At 41.3% G+C, this 17423-nt stretch overlaps 1 protein-coding gene and 1 long non-coding RNA gene across 2 annotated transcripts in view; one reads left to right on the forward strand and one right to left on the reverse strand.

Moving 5' to 3' along the window:
- The window catches only part of LOC147018600 (BAI1-associated protein 3-like), a 315606-nt gene that overhangs the window by 266042 nt on the left and 32141 nt on the right, over positions 1-17423 (forward strand). Inside the window, 3 exon segments of the mRNA XM_085898430.1 lie at positions 2535-2606; positions 3743-3826; positions 15013-15133. Coding sequence (XP_085754556.1) covers positions 2535-2606; positions 3743-3826; positions 15013-15133 — 277 coding nt within the window.
- The window catches only part of LOC147018602 (uncharacterized), a 122970-nt gene that overhangs the window by 86423 nt on the left and 19124 nt on the right, over positions 1-17423 (reverse strand). The window contains exon 2 of the long non-coding RNA XR_015062466.1: positions 15678-15745. This is a non-coding gene — a long non-coding RNA (uncharacterized LOC147018602). The remainder of the gene's footprint in view (positions 1-15677; positions 15746-17423) is intronic.

A 17423-nucleotide genomic window follows, 5' to 3' on the forward strand; every position in this document is an offset into this window, starting at 1 on the left:
CATAATTGAACTTAGCAACAGTTCTGACTGCTCAAAAAAAAAAAACTGTTAATCTGCCCAATTCAGACATATTTCATATTTTGGGCATCTCCGGGAAGTACGTTTAATATGACAGTTCAGTGATTGCTTACCGCGTGCCAAACCAGCTGTTCCTTATCAACCATTTAATTTGAGTGCTTGCTTGATTGCTTAACCCACTTACCGAGCATCCGACAGTTGATCATGGTGTAGTTTGTGTCCCCATCAGGATGTGCAGTCGGCAGTTGCTACAAGGTACATGGTGCATATGGGTACATTTGAATTTTAAAGGGACTCTCCAATCAGAAACATTGAAACAAACAGTGTTGAACAGACATTTGTGTGCAAGTCTGCATGCTTGGTGGTGGCAAAGTTTCATCCCGTGTCTTATGATGATGATGGGCTTTCGAAAGGTTATATGGTTTCTCTTTGTGAGATTCAAGACAAAATATATTTGATAATGCCTGATTTCCAAGTGGTTTTCCGTATTAACACGTTTGCAAATTTACCGAGCCAAATTTTTTTTCCTACCCGTCACAGGACGCTTGCAAGCTGTTTATAAATATTAATGTTTATCCACATGTCCTTGAAATATTTGTCATGCAATGTTGTTTATTTACTTTGTTTATTGAAATTCCCCAAAAACAATGGTGAAAGCTACTCAAGGTTTTTGGGTTGTAGACAGTACGTACTGTAGTCGGAAATCACACTGGCTCCAACTTGCCGATTCCCAAAACATTGCCATTATCGGCCAAGCATGTCAAATATATATTTTTTATATATATATATATATATATATATATATATATATATATATATATATATATATATATATATATATATATATATATATACTATCCCTGTGTTGTAAGAGGCGACCAGGGTTGCGTCAGAAAGGGCATCCGGCGTAAAACATGTGCCAAATCACTATGTGGATCATACGGATGATCCACTGTGGCGACCCCGAACAGGAGCAGCCGAAAGAAGAAGATATATATATATATATATATATATATATATATATATATATATATATATATATATATATATATATATATATATTGTGTTTGTGTGTTCATAAAGCATAACATCTCGTCTCTGCTAACACCTCACCGTCCCCCCTCGTCTCTCTCTCTCTGTCTGTCACATCCTCATCCTCCCCCCCCTTAATACAGTGCAGCACCATCCCACACATCTCTTTCTCTTTGTCTCTTTCTGATTAAATAAATGATTTTTCAGTGACTCTTCATGATATCTCATGATATCTCAAAAAGTTATGGATTCTGCACCATTTTTATCCCCTGCCGCATGGCGGAAGGGGGATATTGCTGTCACCCAGGTTGTCCGGCTGTCCATCTGTCCGGGCGTCAACATTTATAGCTGTGAGTGCAATAACTCATAAACTGTTTGCCATATCGATTTGAAATTTTGGTCACACATGTACCACCTGAAAAGGAAGAACACTATTGATTTTGGGCATGGCCGGATCCAAGATGGCCGACTGGGGCGGCCATCTTCAAAAAAAAGTTTTTTGTAATAAATGGCAAACCACTTATCTGATTTCAATTATTTTTGGTTACTACGTTCCTCACCCCTGGGGAACTTTTTCGAGATGACGACCAAATGGTGTCTTGTTTCCAATTCACCTCCCTCATTATCTGGAATATGTATGACCTTTTTCATTCAATGACAGGGGATTCCCCATCTCTGATGGTATATTATTTTAATTGTCATTAAGGCACAATTTGGTAGGCTTTGAAAAGTACAGTTTTTATCCCCCACCGCGTGGTGGAAGGGGGATATTGTTGTCACCCGGGTTGTCCGGCTGTCCGTCCGTCCGTCCGGGCGTCAGCATTTATAGCTGTGAGTGCGATAACTCATAAATTTTTCGCCATATCGATTTGAAATTTGAGTCACGCATGTACCACCTGAAAAGGAAGAACGCTATTGATTTTGGGTGTGGCCGGATCCAAGATGGCCGTCTGGGGCGGCCATCTTGAAAAAAATGTTTTTTGTAATAAATGGAAAACCGCTTATCTGATTTCAATTATTTTTGGTTGCTACGTTCCTCACCCCTGGGGAACTTTTTCGAGATGATGACCAAATGGTGTCTTATTTCCAATTCACCTCCCTCATTATCTGGAATATGTATGACCTTTTTTTATTCAATGGCGGGGGATTCCCCATCTCTGATGGTATATTTGTATTTGCAGTAGTTTCTGTGCAATGCCTTTGTTTTGGTCCCTTTTAAGGTGCACTGTACTCATTTGTTTTCCACTATGGCATTTATTTCATGTTTACTGTATAAAATCTCACTTTAACAATCTGCGCATTGATTGCCAAGTTCAGCTAATCACCAGCTGTACCTGCAAAGGAAAAACTGCAGTGCGGTTTTGTTTGATTATCTCAAGCTAACCTCCAAGTTGTATTAAGAAAAACGTAATTATTAGGTGAGATAACTCTATCTCCAACTTTAACTATCTATTGAAACTTAATTTGTGTGATTACCTTTCTAGGCTTTAAAAGAATCATTTCATGCTGGTGGAACAGGGCTGTTGCTGGAGGAAATAAAAAACGACACCTTCTTTGTAAGTGTACAGCAACTTGCCAATTGGTGATTGACGTTGAAAGTGATTGACTGTCCAGGATTTATATTTTTACATTTCAAATGTAGCTTTCAATTAATGCACTTTCATATTTATTTAGTGCTGTATTTTGGATTACATGTTAAAAAGTCAACCAAACTGAACATTTCTGAACAACCCCCCTTCATCCAACTTACCTTTGTTGTATTTTGCCCATATATATATATATATATATATATATATATATATATATATATATATATATATATATATATATATATATATATATATATATATATATATATATATATATATATCTCCCCATTGGTTGGGATGCGGCTATGCCGCTGATGCAGTGTCCCCCTTACCAGTACACTGGTACTCATTTTTGCCAACCTCGGAAGGATGACAGGCTGAGTCAACCTCCTGGTGTATATTAATTCAGCAGCCAACGAGGCTTGAACTCAGGATCCTAGGATCCCAAGCCACCACCCTCTCCACAAAGCCAACACCAGGCTTATTTTGCATACCAATATAATGGTTTAACAACCTGTATATTTTAGATGAGTATAAAGCTATAACTTTTGAAGTTTTCCTTTCAAACTTCACTTTAAAATTTTGATCCGAACTTTATTTGATCTTCTTTGCTGATTCATCACCCTCGTTTTCAATAAATTTGGCTTTATACAGCCCCAAACCAAAGAATTGTCTGATTGTGATGAAAACATAACATTCTGAAAGATGGTAAATTACATCGAGTAACTTTTGGCATGCTAGTTGTCTCAACAAGAATAGAAATACCTATAATTCAGGTCCTTTCTATTGATATCTGTACCACAGCTTCATGAAGTGTGTAATCTTGAGTACAATATTCGAAAACATGTCAGAATGAGCTGGAGAAAATATATCAAAAAATTATTTTTGCCCTTAATTGAATGAATTATTTATTTGTTCCTTTTTGCCTTAATACTGTAGAAATCCATGAAGTGATGAAAAGTGTTTTGTGTATAACACTGTTGTAGAGTCCTTAAGTTTAGCTCAGGCAGTCATTGTGAATTGCATGTTTTGCTATGTATTATTGAGTGAACGAGGTGTTTGACATGATGATATGGCTATCACCTGTTTCATATTGTAAACAGGAGATTGAGAAAGAGCTACAGCTGAGACAAAAGCGCACTTCTGAATTGATTGAGCTTTACTTCCAAAGGCGAACAGAAGAACAGGTGAAGTTGTAATTTATTTTAAACTTTAACAGACTTACAATATGTTATTTTCATTAACTCTGTTGTGACTTAGTTAGGTGTGTAGTGTATATATAAATATATCTATATATCTATATATATATATATATATATATATATATATATATATTTATATATATATATATATTTATATATTTATATATATTTATATATTTATATATTTATATATATATATATTTATATATATATATATATATTTATATATATATTTATTTATATATATATTTATATGTCTGTATGTATGTATACGTATTTGTTTTGAATCGCATCTGGAACAATATGCTGAAAACTGTTCACTGAAGTTGCATGATCACTTCTCCGGGCCATGCTTGTTATACAGTTCAAGAGATAGAGGTTGCTCATGGTTTGTTGGATTTTGTGTAAGATTCTTAACATTGCTGTATACAAAATCTTGGTTTGAGGAAGAGAAAGGTGATCGAGAGGGAGGGTTAATTGTAAAACGTGTTAACTGTGAAATGCTTGTGGAAACTCCTCCCATCCAGAATCCTCTCCAGCACCTTCATGACATGACTAAGCTCTAAAAGCTGATTGGTAATGGAACACACCCCAGCATTTGCAGGGGAATGTTCAGTTACCAAGTTTTTATTATCTTTGTTTTTTCTTTTTTTGTATACATTTTTTGGAGACAGACGAGGCTTGTGGAAGAGCTGAAAGTTTCTTGTAGAGCACTCATCAAATGGCTTAAGCACTCAAGCAAACATTCTAACAAAACCTTTGATAAGGAGCGGCTGGCTGAGCAAGCACTAGGAAACGGATTGGTAATGGAGCACACTCCAGGCATGCGAGACCGAGAACCCTTTTCATGTTCTGACGTTTGTGAAACAAAAGAGTAAATTTCGGATCAATGTTAACCCTTTTTTACTTTTCATCACCGCTGGGGTAGTTTTGGTTCATCTTTGTGTCAGGTGCTCTGGTTTAAAAAAAAAAAAAACGCAATGCACTGCCATGCACACAGGTTCGTCCATTTATGAATGAGAGGATGTTTTATAATTGTACAATTTTTTGTTGTTGTTGTTGTATACACTGTCGAGGCTCGTATGAGAGCTAACACACAGAATGTACAACAAGGGGAGCAGAAGACAAGAGGGGCAGAAGAGGGAAGGAAAAAACAGTGTTGAACAGACATGAGGAGATCTGTGGAAGGGAGAGGGATGGGGAAGGGTACACAGGGTAAATAAGATGGACACTACAGGAACTTTCAGGTCCTTGCATACATGACAGGGACTTTCAGGAAGGAAAGCAGGGAATTTGAAGGAGTTGGGTTTGGGGTGGATTAGCGGGAGTAGAAAAGATCATGGTTTTGGATGGGGGAAGATACAAGATGGAGGTGAACAGCTGTTTTGAAGACCTCGAGGTAAGAGTGGGATTGAAGAGAGTGAGGGAGTTTGTTCCAAAGGCGGGAAAAAGAGGAATGAAAGAGTGAAGGTGAGCAGTGATCCTTCATTTTGGTAGTTTTACCAGAAGGGGGTTGCTGGCAGACCTACAGCACCCTGCAGAAATATGGGGGGGGACATATCTCAGAAAGAGCAGGGGTGGGGAGGATGGAGAGGAGATAGTAGAAGGCAGAAAGACCACTGACCTACCTGTGGTGAGAGTGAGAGACCCAAAGTTGCCACAAAGGAAGGTAGACACACACTTGTTCCGAGCTTTGTGGAAGGTTCCTTTGTGGAACTGAGATTGCCAACAGTTGGATTAGCCTTCCATGAGGCAAAGGTAAGTTGTTTCAGGATAATTTCCTCGCCACAAGCTTCAGTGTACCAATGGGCAGGAGGAATGGTAGGGCAACTGAAGACAAGATGGGATAAATTTGTGCATTAGAGAGAGCAAATTTATTGAAAAAAATTCGCAGGATGAGTTTATGTCAGAGAAAGTTGAAATGGGAGAGCAGTCTCGAAGTTTGATGGCTGCTTAAAGTCCCTGCCAGTCGGCTTGAATGAAATGCCAGATGTGACGGTGCTGAGGTGGTTCTCTAATAACAGCCAGAGAGATGTCTTATCGACAAGCATGTGGTCAGATGAATCGATTGAAGCGTAGGAAGAACAGCAGATATTTTCAGGGAAATTGGTCAAAATCAGATCCAGAAGAGATGGAGTATCTTTGGTTGAAATCCGCGTCGGGAAATTGACCGATTGAGTCAGTCCCAATGAGTCACTGAAGTCTTTTGCTGAAGTTCCATGGCAGGTGAAACCCACACCCAGCCAACTGGCATGATGACAATTAAAGTCACCACATATGAGGAAGAGAGAGTTGGGATGAAGGAGATGAAGGTTGGGATAGAAGTTGTTCAATGTTTTTGGAGAGCGAAATGTAAATGGAGTCATCAATGTTTGATGGATGTACAACACACATATTAACATGAGGTGGGAGTGGAGGGAAAGCCATAGCCAGGAGTATTCCTGGGTGTGTGGAGGAGTGAGGGCATTGTATGGAGAGAGGGGAATAGAGTTTTTGATGAAGAGAGCAACTCCGCTGCCAAGACGAGGTTCAGGTCTGTCATACCGGAGTTGGGAGTAACCAGGGATAGATACTAGGGAGTCAGAGACGTCTTGAGGGAGGAAAGTTTCTGTGAAGCAGATTATGTTTAGTTTTCAGTGGCAACCTGTATGGAAAGTTCTGTCAGGTTTGAGCAAAGGCCCCAGGATGGTTGAAGGCCACACTGTTAAGGAAGATGAAGGGATAGATTTATGGAGGTGGGGTGAATTTGCACTGAAGTTGGAAAAAAGGGATGAGTGATGGAACACGAACATGCATTGCAAACTGAGTTTTTTAAATTTTTCAATTAGAGATGTGATTAAAGACATTATGTGAGGGATGCAATTAAGGAGAATTAAGAGAATGGAGAAAAGAAATGTTGTAACAGTGGGACTTTATAGACCTGGGATGAAGGAAAGGTTAAATTGAAAAGAGCCTGAAGAAGAAGAAGAAGAATAAAAAGTAGAGGAAGAAGAAGAAGAAGAAGAAGAATAACAGGAAGAACAAGAAGTTGCAATGAAGGAGAATTAAGAGAATGGAGAAAAGAAACGTTGTAACAGTTGGACTTTTTAGACCTGGGATGAAGGAAAGGTTGAATTGAAAACAGCCTGAAGAAGAAGTAGAAGAAGAAGAGGATTAGCGACATAATACAATACAGAAAACCACATGTGTGAAAGAGGAAGTTGTAACATTTTAAGAGACCATTTTTTATTGTTTTTAAAAAAATTTTGATAAAGATTATGTAAGATAAGGAAAAGGAAAGGTTGAAGAAAAATTGTGTAGAGGTTTGGTGAATTTAGATCGGCAAATGCAGTAAGGAAGCTGCTAGTTTGCTGAAAGTTACAGGAAGAAGAAGAGGGGGCAGGGAAACGCATGGTTATAGGAGGTGTAAGGTCAAAACAATTTTAAAAATGTTTTTTTTTAATTAGGTGAGATTAGGTAAGATTAGGTGAAGGAAAGGTTGAAGAAAAAAATTGTGAAGGTGTATGGTGAATGTAGGTCGGACAATGGTGAATGTGGGTCGGAAAAATTAGAAGATGGTAGATCGGCTGAAGAAGGAGGAAGAAGAGTCGGTACAGGAAGTCACGTGGTTAGGTGGGGGATAATGTGAGGGAAAAGGTATTTTCTTGTATTTTTTAATATATATTTTAAGACATGAAACAGAGCAGATACGTTGAGAGGGATAGAAGGAGGGTTGAGGGAAAAGTGGAAAAAATAAAAACTGATGGTAACTAGAACGGGCACTCGGTAGAGCGCATACCTTTCGCCGCCGCAACTTTTTTCCGGGCACATTTGAAAAACGTCATTTTAAAACGTCCATGACGTCACAACTGTCAGTCCGATTGAAGTCAAATTTGGTGTGTAACCTCCTTGAAGGCAGTCCAACAAAATGGAATGATAAACACTGAAAAATTAAAAAGTTGAAAAATGACATCATCTTTTGACGTCATTTTGACGCACTTCCGGGGATGTCACGTCCAATCGGGGACTACCATTCTGAAAGCTCGTAATTCACTGAACGTTTTAACGTTGGTTTCATGTCAATAGCTCTATTAGATCTGAAGCTATGCCTACAAGTATATTTTGACCTTGAGTGTGACCTTGACCTTGACTACAGAGTTAATTGGCAAAACCTGTACATCAATAAACAGATATTTTGGTACTGATCCTAATGCCTGGATTTGGGAGATTTTGCTTTATAAATTATATAGATATTTGAATGTAAAATATCAGGACATTTTAGCCACAATTGAAAAACGTCATGTTCAAACGTCAATGACGTCATAACGATCAGTCCGATCGAAGTCAAATTTGGTGTGTGACGTCCTTAAGGTAAGTCCTACAAAACGGTATGATCAAAACTGATGAGATCGAAAATTGAAAATTTACGTCATCTTGTGACGTCATTTAGACGCACTTCCGATGACGTTACGTCAAATCCGAAAGGTATCTCGTCATGGAACAATATGGCGGTGGTTGCATGTCGATAGCTGTATTATGAAGGAAGTTATGCTCAAAAGAGTGTTTTTGACCTTTTCATGACCTTGACCTTGACCTTTGACCCGATCGCTCCCAAAATCTAATCAAATTGTCCTTGGAGACTCATGAATCATCCCACCAAATTTCATGCAATTCGGTTTAATACTTTCTGAGTTATGCGAATAACAAACAAACACACATATTCACAAATAAATAAATACTCAGCGACCAAAACATAACCTTTCGCAGAATGCGAAGGTAATAAGGAAAAAATACAATTAACACGATCATCTTATCTATAATTCCAGGTGTGTGTGTGTGTGTGTGTGTGTGTGTGTGTGTGTGTGTGTGTGTGTGTGTGTGTGTGTGTGTGTGTGTGTGTGTGTGTGTGTGTGTGTGTGTGTGACCGCTGTTTCTTGACAACCACTGGTCCAATCTAATTGAAACTTGCCAGGTATATTGCTGGGGACCTGAGTATGTGCCTTTTCAAGGTTTGATATTAACCGGACAAGTGCTTCCCAAGTTATGGCCATTTATTTACAACCAGTGACAAGACACGTTGCTGCGTGGGCGTGGCCGATGGGGAAGAGAACCTCAGCCGCGTTCCCCATTACGGGTTACAACGTACGGACTTCCGGATAGTGATGAGTGAGTGTATTCAAATAATTTCTCGATTTCTTATGTGCATTTATAGATAAACACAATGCCCCAATCCAGTAGTCGTTTACGAGAGCGAAGGAACAGACTGTGTGGTTGTTTGAAAGTTTTTTTATTTTTATGTTTTGTTTTTTTTTATTTTTTTGAACGTACGTTTTTTTTTCTCTTCTCTTTGTGTTTTTCCTTGTGATGACATTGTGAAAAGGCAAAATACGTTGGCGCTAATTGAATAATTGGCCATTAAAACTAAATTGCAAATAATCGTAACTGCGATATGCAAACTTCCGGACAGTGAGGACTTAACTTCGCTTAGGCCGGTGCACGGCCGGCCGACGATGACGTCACATCCCGTGCCGGTTACGATGGGGAAAGGGTTCCTTAAGCCTAAAACCTGTATCTGACTGGGCTGCGACAGCTCGCGACTAGTTGGAGACACAAAATTGCGATAAAACAGCGATAATTTTCACTTGGAATCACACTGAATTTATACTAAAACACATTTGCGTGTGTCTCACGAATATCGCACCAATGTCCCACGAACTCCTGGCGAAATTTGGGATGAACTTTGCCTGGAGTTCGCATACATGTCGCACGACATTCGCGTGACGTTCAAGTGACAAAACTGAGAATTTTTTGGCACATGCAACTGTTGCGCGATGGTCACACGACGGTCGTGCGACCATCGCGCAAATGTCGTGCAACAGTCGCACGACAGCTGTGCGTGACAATTGAGAAATCGGGAATATATATATATATATATTTATATATATATATATATATATATATATATATATATATATATATATATATATATATATATATATATATATATATATGTATATAGCCTCTCCCTTCCAGCAATCATATTGTCATCAGACGTCAAGCGAGATGGACCGCAGTGAAGAAATGCAGAACCTGAGAGGCTGTAGGAGAAGTCGTAGTAGTAGTAGTAGTAGCAGTAGTAGTAGTAGTAGTAGTAGTAGTAGTAGTAGTAGTAGTAGTAGTAGTAGTGCTTTTACTCAGAACAGGAGAGAAAGAGGACAGACAATGCTGGTTTTACAATTTGGACTATGAGTTTGTTTTTTTTTGTTGTTTTTTTTTTTAGTCATATCTGGATTGAAATATTGTGAATCTATCTGCATTACATTGAATGGATAACATGTGGATTTCTGTGTATATATTAAATTCAGTAGACAATACATCAGTGGTTCCCAAACTTTTTTGTCCATGACCCAAAATTTGAAATCACATTTGCCTTGCAACCCAAATGATACTGGTACCGAGTGTACCTATGATAAAAATTGTCAGAGAAAATGCTTTTGACATGAAACTCCCCCTCAAAAACTGAGATTTTGAGGGGGGGTTCAAGTTTGGGTCATGACCCTGGGGTTGGGAACCCCTGCAATACAGTGTGCAAATTTCTGATTAATTTCTTTTGAAATAACAGAACAACATATTGCAGCAAAAGACTTTAATAAATGAAATTGTCACATGAAAATATGCAAGTATCACATGAAAATTTTCAAGTGCAAACAATGCATACACTGTCAAGTTACAAATACATACAAGTTTTCATACAGTATGAAAAAAATAAACAGGTGGCCATGCAGTTTTGTCGCGCTCTCAGGGGTCCCAGGACAGATTATCATTTTTTTCTCCAATCAGTCACAATATAGTATAGTTTCATAGGTGGCCAATCCCTCACGAAGTTGTCTCACATTTGTCGCACCTTCTGACTCACGGAAACTAAAAGGAGAGGGGTTCGAGACCGGTTCGAGACAACCGCGACGACTCTATGACTATTTTGAGAGAAAATTTGTCGCACAAATTTTTTGAACATGTTCAAAATTCAAGCGACACCAGAGCGACGTCCTGCGATTCACGCGAGGAAATTGAGAACCACCGCGAACGTTTCCAAACATTTTGGAGAATCCCGTTCGCATTTTGTCGCGAGCTGTCGCAGCCCAGTGAGATACAGGCTTGAGTCACATTTGCTCTACGGCGAGGATACGGCGGCCGTACCCTCCCCCCCCCCTGAATTGACAGAAATGTGCGGCGGCCGCAGAGTTTCTGAGGTGGCCTCAGAGTGGCCCTACACTGTGTGGCTATATTTTACAGGCCGTAGGGGTGGCTGTGGAATTAAAGTGCGGAGTTATAACTTTTTTCATTTCTACGTTGGCCGTAGCAATTCGACAAGCCATAGCCATGACGTAGATGTGTTCCACGTCGACCGTACGTAGGGCGTACGGTGGGCTTGCGTTATTCGTGCGGCTGCCGTAGGCTCTTATCAATGAAAAATTTATTTTGCCAACCCCCAAAAAATTACGGCGGCCGCACTATTTCCACGGTCGCCGAAGGGTAGTCCTAAAGCCTAAGTCACATTTGGCTCGGGGGCCGTAGAGTCTAAAAAATCTACGGCCACTAGCAATTATAGGGCGGCCACAGTATTTCCACGGTCACACAATGTAGCAGTCACATATGTTTTTATTTTTCGGGTAGCTGCACGGGGTATGTAGAAATTGTGGAGACCGAAAACGTGGGGGTGCCGTACGGTCTTTGATTTGATGTCGCACGGTGACCTTAGTGCGTCCCTGCGGCGGCCATAGAATTTTCAAGGCAGACGCAAGGTAGCCTCAAGGTGCCCGCAAGGCGACCGCAGGGGGGCCCTAAGGCGAACATCCGGCCAGACGGACGGTAACGAGTGGGTATATATACCAGTTCTTTTTCAGATGTATATCATATCTCATATCTGTCATATAGATTGTGGACCAGGTTATATACAGATTATATACAGATGACCAGGTTATATACAGATGGTTATTTACAGAAGTAGGTAGGTTATATACCAGGTTATATACATAGTGATGTGTCTGGTCTGAGCTGCTGGTGAAATATGATGATGTGTGTGGCAAACACCTATACTCCAATCTCTAGCGGTAGCGCACGGTTGACGCACGTCGACGCAGACTGCCATGGAGGCCTTACGTAGGACGCACGGCGGGCGTAGGGGAACCAGGCGTCAACCCTGCATTGCCCGCAGGTAGTCACACAGACCGCAAGGCCACTGTACGGTGAACACAGGGATGCCTTAGGACTACCCTACGGCGACCGTGGAAATAGTGCGGCCGCCGTAATTTTTGGGGGGTTGGCAAGAATCATTTTTCATTGATAAGAGCCTACGGCAGCCACACAAATAACGCAAGCCCACCGTACGCCCTACGTACGGTCGACGTGGAACACATCTACGTCATGGCTACGTCTTGTCGAATTGCTACGGCCAACCTAGAAATGAAAAAGTTATAACTCTGCGCTTTAATTCCACGGTGACCCCTATGGCCTGTAAAAGATAGCCATACGGCGTAGGGCCACCCTGAGGCCACTTCAGAAACTGCAGCCGCCGCACGTTTCAGTATTCTAGCCGTAGAGCAAATGTGACTCATGCATAAGGCGTCCCCGTGCTCAATGTACAGTGGCCTTGCGGTCTGTGTGACTACCTGCGGGCAACACAGGGTCGATGCACGGTTCCCCTACGCCCGCCGTGCGTCCTACGTACGGCCTCCGTGGCAGTCTGTGTTGACCGTGCGTCTACCGTGCGCTACCGCTGGAGATCGGAGTATAGGTGTTTGCCTATACTCCGAACTGGTATATTCAGTTTTATGTATTATAGTTATAGTATATTCAGTTATATATGCTGGTATATTCCGAACTGGAATATTTTTATTTCAATAAAAAAAGAACTGGTATATATACCCACTCGCTACCGTCCGTCTGGCCCCACGTTCGCCTTAGGGCCCCCCTACGGTCGCCTTGCGGGAACCTTGAAGCTACCTTGCGTCTGCGTTGAAAATTCTATGGCCGCCGCAGGGACGTCCTAAGGTCACCGTGCGACATCAAATCAAAGACCGTATGGCACCCCCACGTTTTCGGTCTCCACAATTTCTAAATACCCCGTGCGGCTACCCGAAAAATAAAAACATATGTGACTGCTACATTGTGTGACCGTGGAAATACTGCGGCCGCCCTATAATTGCTAGTGGCCGTAGATTTTGTAGACTCTACGGCCGCCGAGCCAAATGTGACAGGCTTTAGTTACCGTGGTGTAGGAGTGGCAATGGTCAATGGCAGCGAATGTCCTGGCAAGCAAAGACAGGGAGGTAAACTTGATTTTAATTTGGATTTTAATTAACTCTGTGTGTGTATCACAGCAGTTGTTACTTCAATGCAAGCGATAATTCGTGGAATGCATGTGAACATTCCGTATGGGCACGCACTACTTCCGGATAGTGATGACAATGTATTCTAATAATTTCTCGATTTCTTATGTGCATTTATAGATAAACACAATGCCCCAATCCAGTCGTCGTTTATGGGAGAGAAGGATCGGCCTGTGTGGTTGTTTCTGGCTCGCGGTTTGAAAGTTTTTTAAAATTTTATTATTTTTTTTGGTTTGCACGTACGGCCACGCACGTATGGGCACGCGAGAGCGAAGGAACGGCCTGTGTGGTTGCTGTTTCTGGCACGCGGTTTGAAAGTTTTTTTTCACGTACGTGCACGTACATGCACATACTAGTCTATCTATAATTCCAGCTGTGTGTGTGTGTGTGTGTGTGTGTGTGTGTGTGTGTGTGTGTGTGTGTGTGTGTGTGTGTGTGTGTGACCGCTGTTTCTCGACAACCACTGGTCCGATCTCATTGAAACTTGCCAGGTATATTGCTGGAGCCCTGTGGCTGTGTCTTTTCAAGGTTTTATATTAATCGGATAAGTGGTTCCCAAGTTATGGCCATTCATTTACCAAACCACTGACAGGACACGGTGCTATGACGGCACAATTGACGTCACAATTCTTCTTTTTTTCTTCTTTTTTTTTTGCACGTACGGCCATGCATGTATGGGCACACACGTACGGGCATGCACTAGTGGACACAAATGGGAAGAAGGGTAGGCCTTAAGGAAACCCGACTTGAAAAGACGATGAAAACTCAACAATTAGCACAAGTTTTAACACAAGACTGAACTAGAAGCACAGAGATAACAAAATGACAGTAAAAACGACTGGGAAACTTATCTTTGAGAAAGTCGGCAGAGACTCTGAGGAGGAACCGCCACCATCACTCAAGAACAATAAATTGTAGTGTGGACTTGCTAAACATTATTGCTATGTATTAACATGAGGAATTATACAAATTTTATTGTCATTATTGTTGCATATATATACATTAAATGTAGTTATTATTCCACTTGCTTTCTCTATGAACCTCACCCCCTAATTTTATAATAGTTCTGTCTAATTTCAGATTAGGGGAAACATGTTTTTTTTTATCAAATCATTACGTGACAGTGCTTTCTTTCCTTGAGATGGAGCATTCCCTTTACACTCTGTTTATCACCACTCACAAAGGGATATGTTTTGTTGGCAAAGTGAGGCCCTGCCCTCGGGGGGGGGGGGGGGATTGTGAACCACGATCGGTTGTGTGGGGCCCCATGTTATCTAAGGGTCCCATGCAATTGCATGGATTGCATGGCCCTCACACCACCTTTGCCCAGAGAGCCCACATTGAGCTGGGAGCCCTGGGCTTGGGCCCTGTGTGCCTGTGCGTTAATCCACCACTGAAGCCATAGAGGGAGTCAAGACAGCCAGAGGGCTGAAAACAGGATCAACGTCTTTGCAATTCGAAAATAAGAGGTCCTGTGCTTCCGCTTCTTTATGGTAGATACCAATGCTGATGAGAGCTTGGAATTCCACAGAATTCAGGAGAGACGGGTATGACATAGTAGGGACACCAGCTCCTCATTTATAATTGGGAGTTAATGTTCTTTATGAAACAGATCATAAACACAAGGTAAGATGTTCTACCTGCCAGAGGTTAAAACTTATATTGCATGTTTTCTATGTGTGTATAGCATTATAAATTAACTTGCTCTTTCTTCATTATAGTTTTTTAGCCCAAGGTAATATTAATAGCCCCTTCAGAAAAAAAATACGATGCTCATCATAACCTTATTTTATTGAATGCCAGAAAACTATGAAAAAGACCATCTTTGGAACACTCGTGGTGAAAGCATACTACGATGAAGATACAAATGAACTGGTCATTGAAGTGATTCATGCAACCAACATTATTGCCCTTGACGACAATGGTAATGTATATATGATGAGAGTGTTATGCCGCTGTAGATTTTAGTCTAATTAACACTCATTATTAGGTAATGTTGTGGATTGTGAGCAATCCTGAATGTGTGCTGGAGATTTTGAAGGGAGGACGATGACAGATTTGAGAGGTACTATATTGACCGCAGCTGAGTTTGATGTTGGGCTCTACCCTCATAAAACGACTGATACACAGTTACTGTGAATGCTGCGGAGATACTCCCGACATTCCCATCAGTTGAGTTTATCTTCCAAGGGGAGAATGCAGCTACAAAATGACGATAGTCTCACCACATGCCTTAATGTAGCAGGATCAAGATGTTGAATAGGACAATTGAAGGCATGATGGAATTAACAGGTGATGTAAATGTATTATATATGTATGATATATGTATTATATAGTTGCTATGTAGTTGTAAATTTCTTTCCCAACGTTGTATATAGTTGTAAATTTCTTTCCCACTTTCCCAACGCCCCCCCCATCCCTCCCAACTAAACACTCTGTTTCTTATCTTAAATTCAAATAAAAAATACCTTTCTCCCTGTTGTACACCCATGAGTCCTGATCCTTCTTCTTCTTCCTCTTCTTCTTATTCCTCCTTCTGCCAGCACACCATCAGCACACATCAGCTTCACTCTGCGTTTACCATTCCAAATTCACCATACACCTCCACTATTTTACTGCAACCTTCCCTTTTCTGAATGTTACGCAATCCTGATTTAAAATTAATCAATTAATTAATTAACTTTTGACCAGACACCTCCCATAGACACGTGCTTGTCCCGTAACCACGTGATCTGTTCCCACCCCTTGCGTTTGCCGATCCAAATTCACCATTCACCTCACGATCTTTTCTCCAACCTTTCCATTACCGAATCTGATGCAATCTCTCTCAAATAATAATAATAATAAAAATGATCTCTTATAATGCTTCATCTTCCTCTTTCACACGTATGGTTCTCATGACTGTATCATAATGCACCACTCTTCTTCCGATCTTCTCATCCAAACTCTCTCTCTTCCTCATATATGGTGACTTCATTTGGCATCATGCCAGTTGGTTAGGTGTGGGTGCCTCTCTCACCTGTCATGGCACCTCAGCAAAAGCTTTCTGCGACTCATTGGGACTGACTCAATCGGTCAACTTCCCGACCCGGATCTCAACCAATGGTACTCCATCTCTTCTGGATCTGATTTTGACAAATTTCCCTGACAATATCTGCTGCTCTTCCTTCGCTCCAATCGGTTCTTCTGACCACGTCCTTGTCAAAGTGGACATCTCTCTGGCTGTTATCAGAGAACCACCTCAGCACCACGAGTCTGGCATCTCACTCAAGCCGACTGGCGGGATCTCCAAGCAGCGATCAAACTTCTAGACTGGTCTCCCATTGCTACTTTCTCCAACATCAACTCATCCTGGAAATTCTTTCAAAGAAGCTTGCTCTCCCTCATGCACAGATTTATCCCCTCTCCTCTTCAGTTGGCCTACCCTTCCTCGCACCCATGGTTCACTGAAGCTTGTGGCGAGGCAGTTGTCCTGAAAGAACTTGCCTTTGCCTCGTGGAAAGCAAACCAAACTGAAGATAATCTCAGATCCTTCCACAAAGCTCGGAACAAGTGTGTATCTACCCTCAGGAGAGCCAGAAAACAAAGTCTTTCTAAGCTCAAGTCTGAACTCTCAATCCTCGCTCCCACCTCCAAATCCTGGTGGTGTCTAATCAAATCTGCTTCTGGTGTATGTTCCCCCTCCATCCCTCCCTTACCTCAAATGGCCGCACTGCTGATACCGCACGTGAAAAGGCTGAATGCCTAAACTCGGTGTTTGCATCAAATTCTTGTGTCCCAAACCCATCGCTTTCTGTACCCACCTTATGCAGTTGCACCCAACTGTCCCTGGACTCTGTGTCCTTTTCGTCTGACAAAGTGGAGAGCTTGCTGTCAAACCTCAACTCAGATTCTGCAACCGGTCTAGATGGCATCAGCCCATGTGTCCTTAAAACCTGCTCCTCTGCTCTTGCTCACCCTCTCTCTGTTCTATTCACCCTCTCATTTGCTCAAGGTCATCTGCCATCTGCTTGGAAATCAGCAAACATTACTACCCTGCATAAAAAGGTGCAAAAACAGATCCCTGCAACTAAAGACCAATCAGCCTTCTCCCAATCATTAGCAAGGTTATGGAACCCATCATCGCTTCAGACATGAAGTCCTTCCTCTTCTCCAATGGCCTTATTTCCGATCATCAATTTGGTTTAATACCAGGGCACTCTACCCTGGATATG

Source organism: Eptatretus burgeri, chromosome 10 (assembly GCF_056783735.1).
Source record: "Eptatretus burgeri isolate ZD-2024b chromosome 10, Ebu_testis_v1, whole genome shotgun sequence".
Lineage (NCBI taxonomy): Eukaryota > Metazoa > Chordata > Myxini > Myxiniformes > Myxinidae > Eptatretus > Eptatretus burgeri.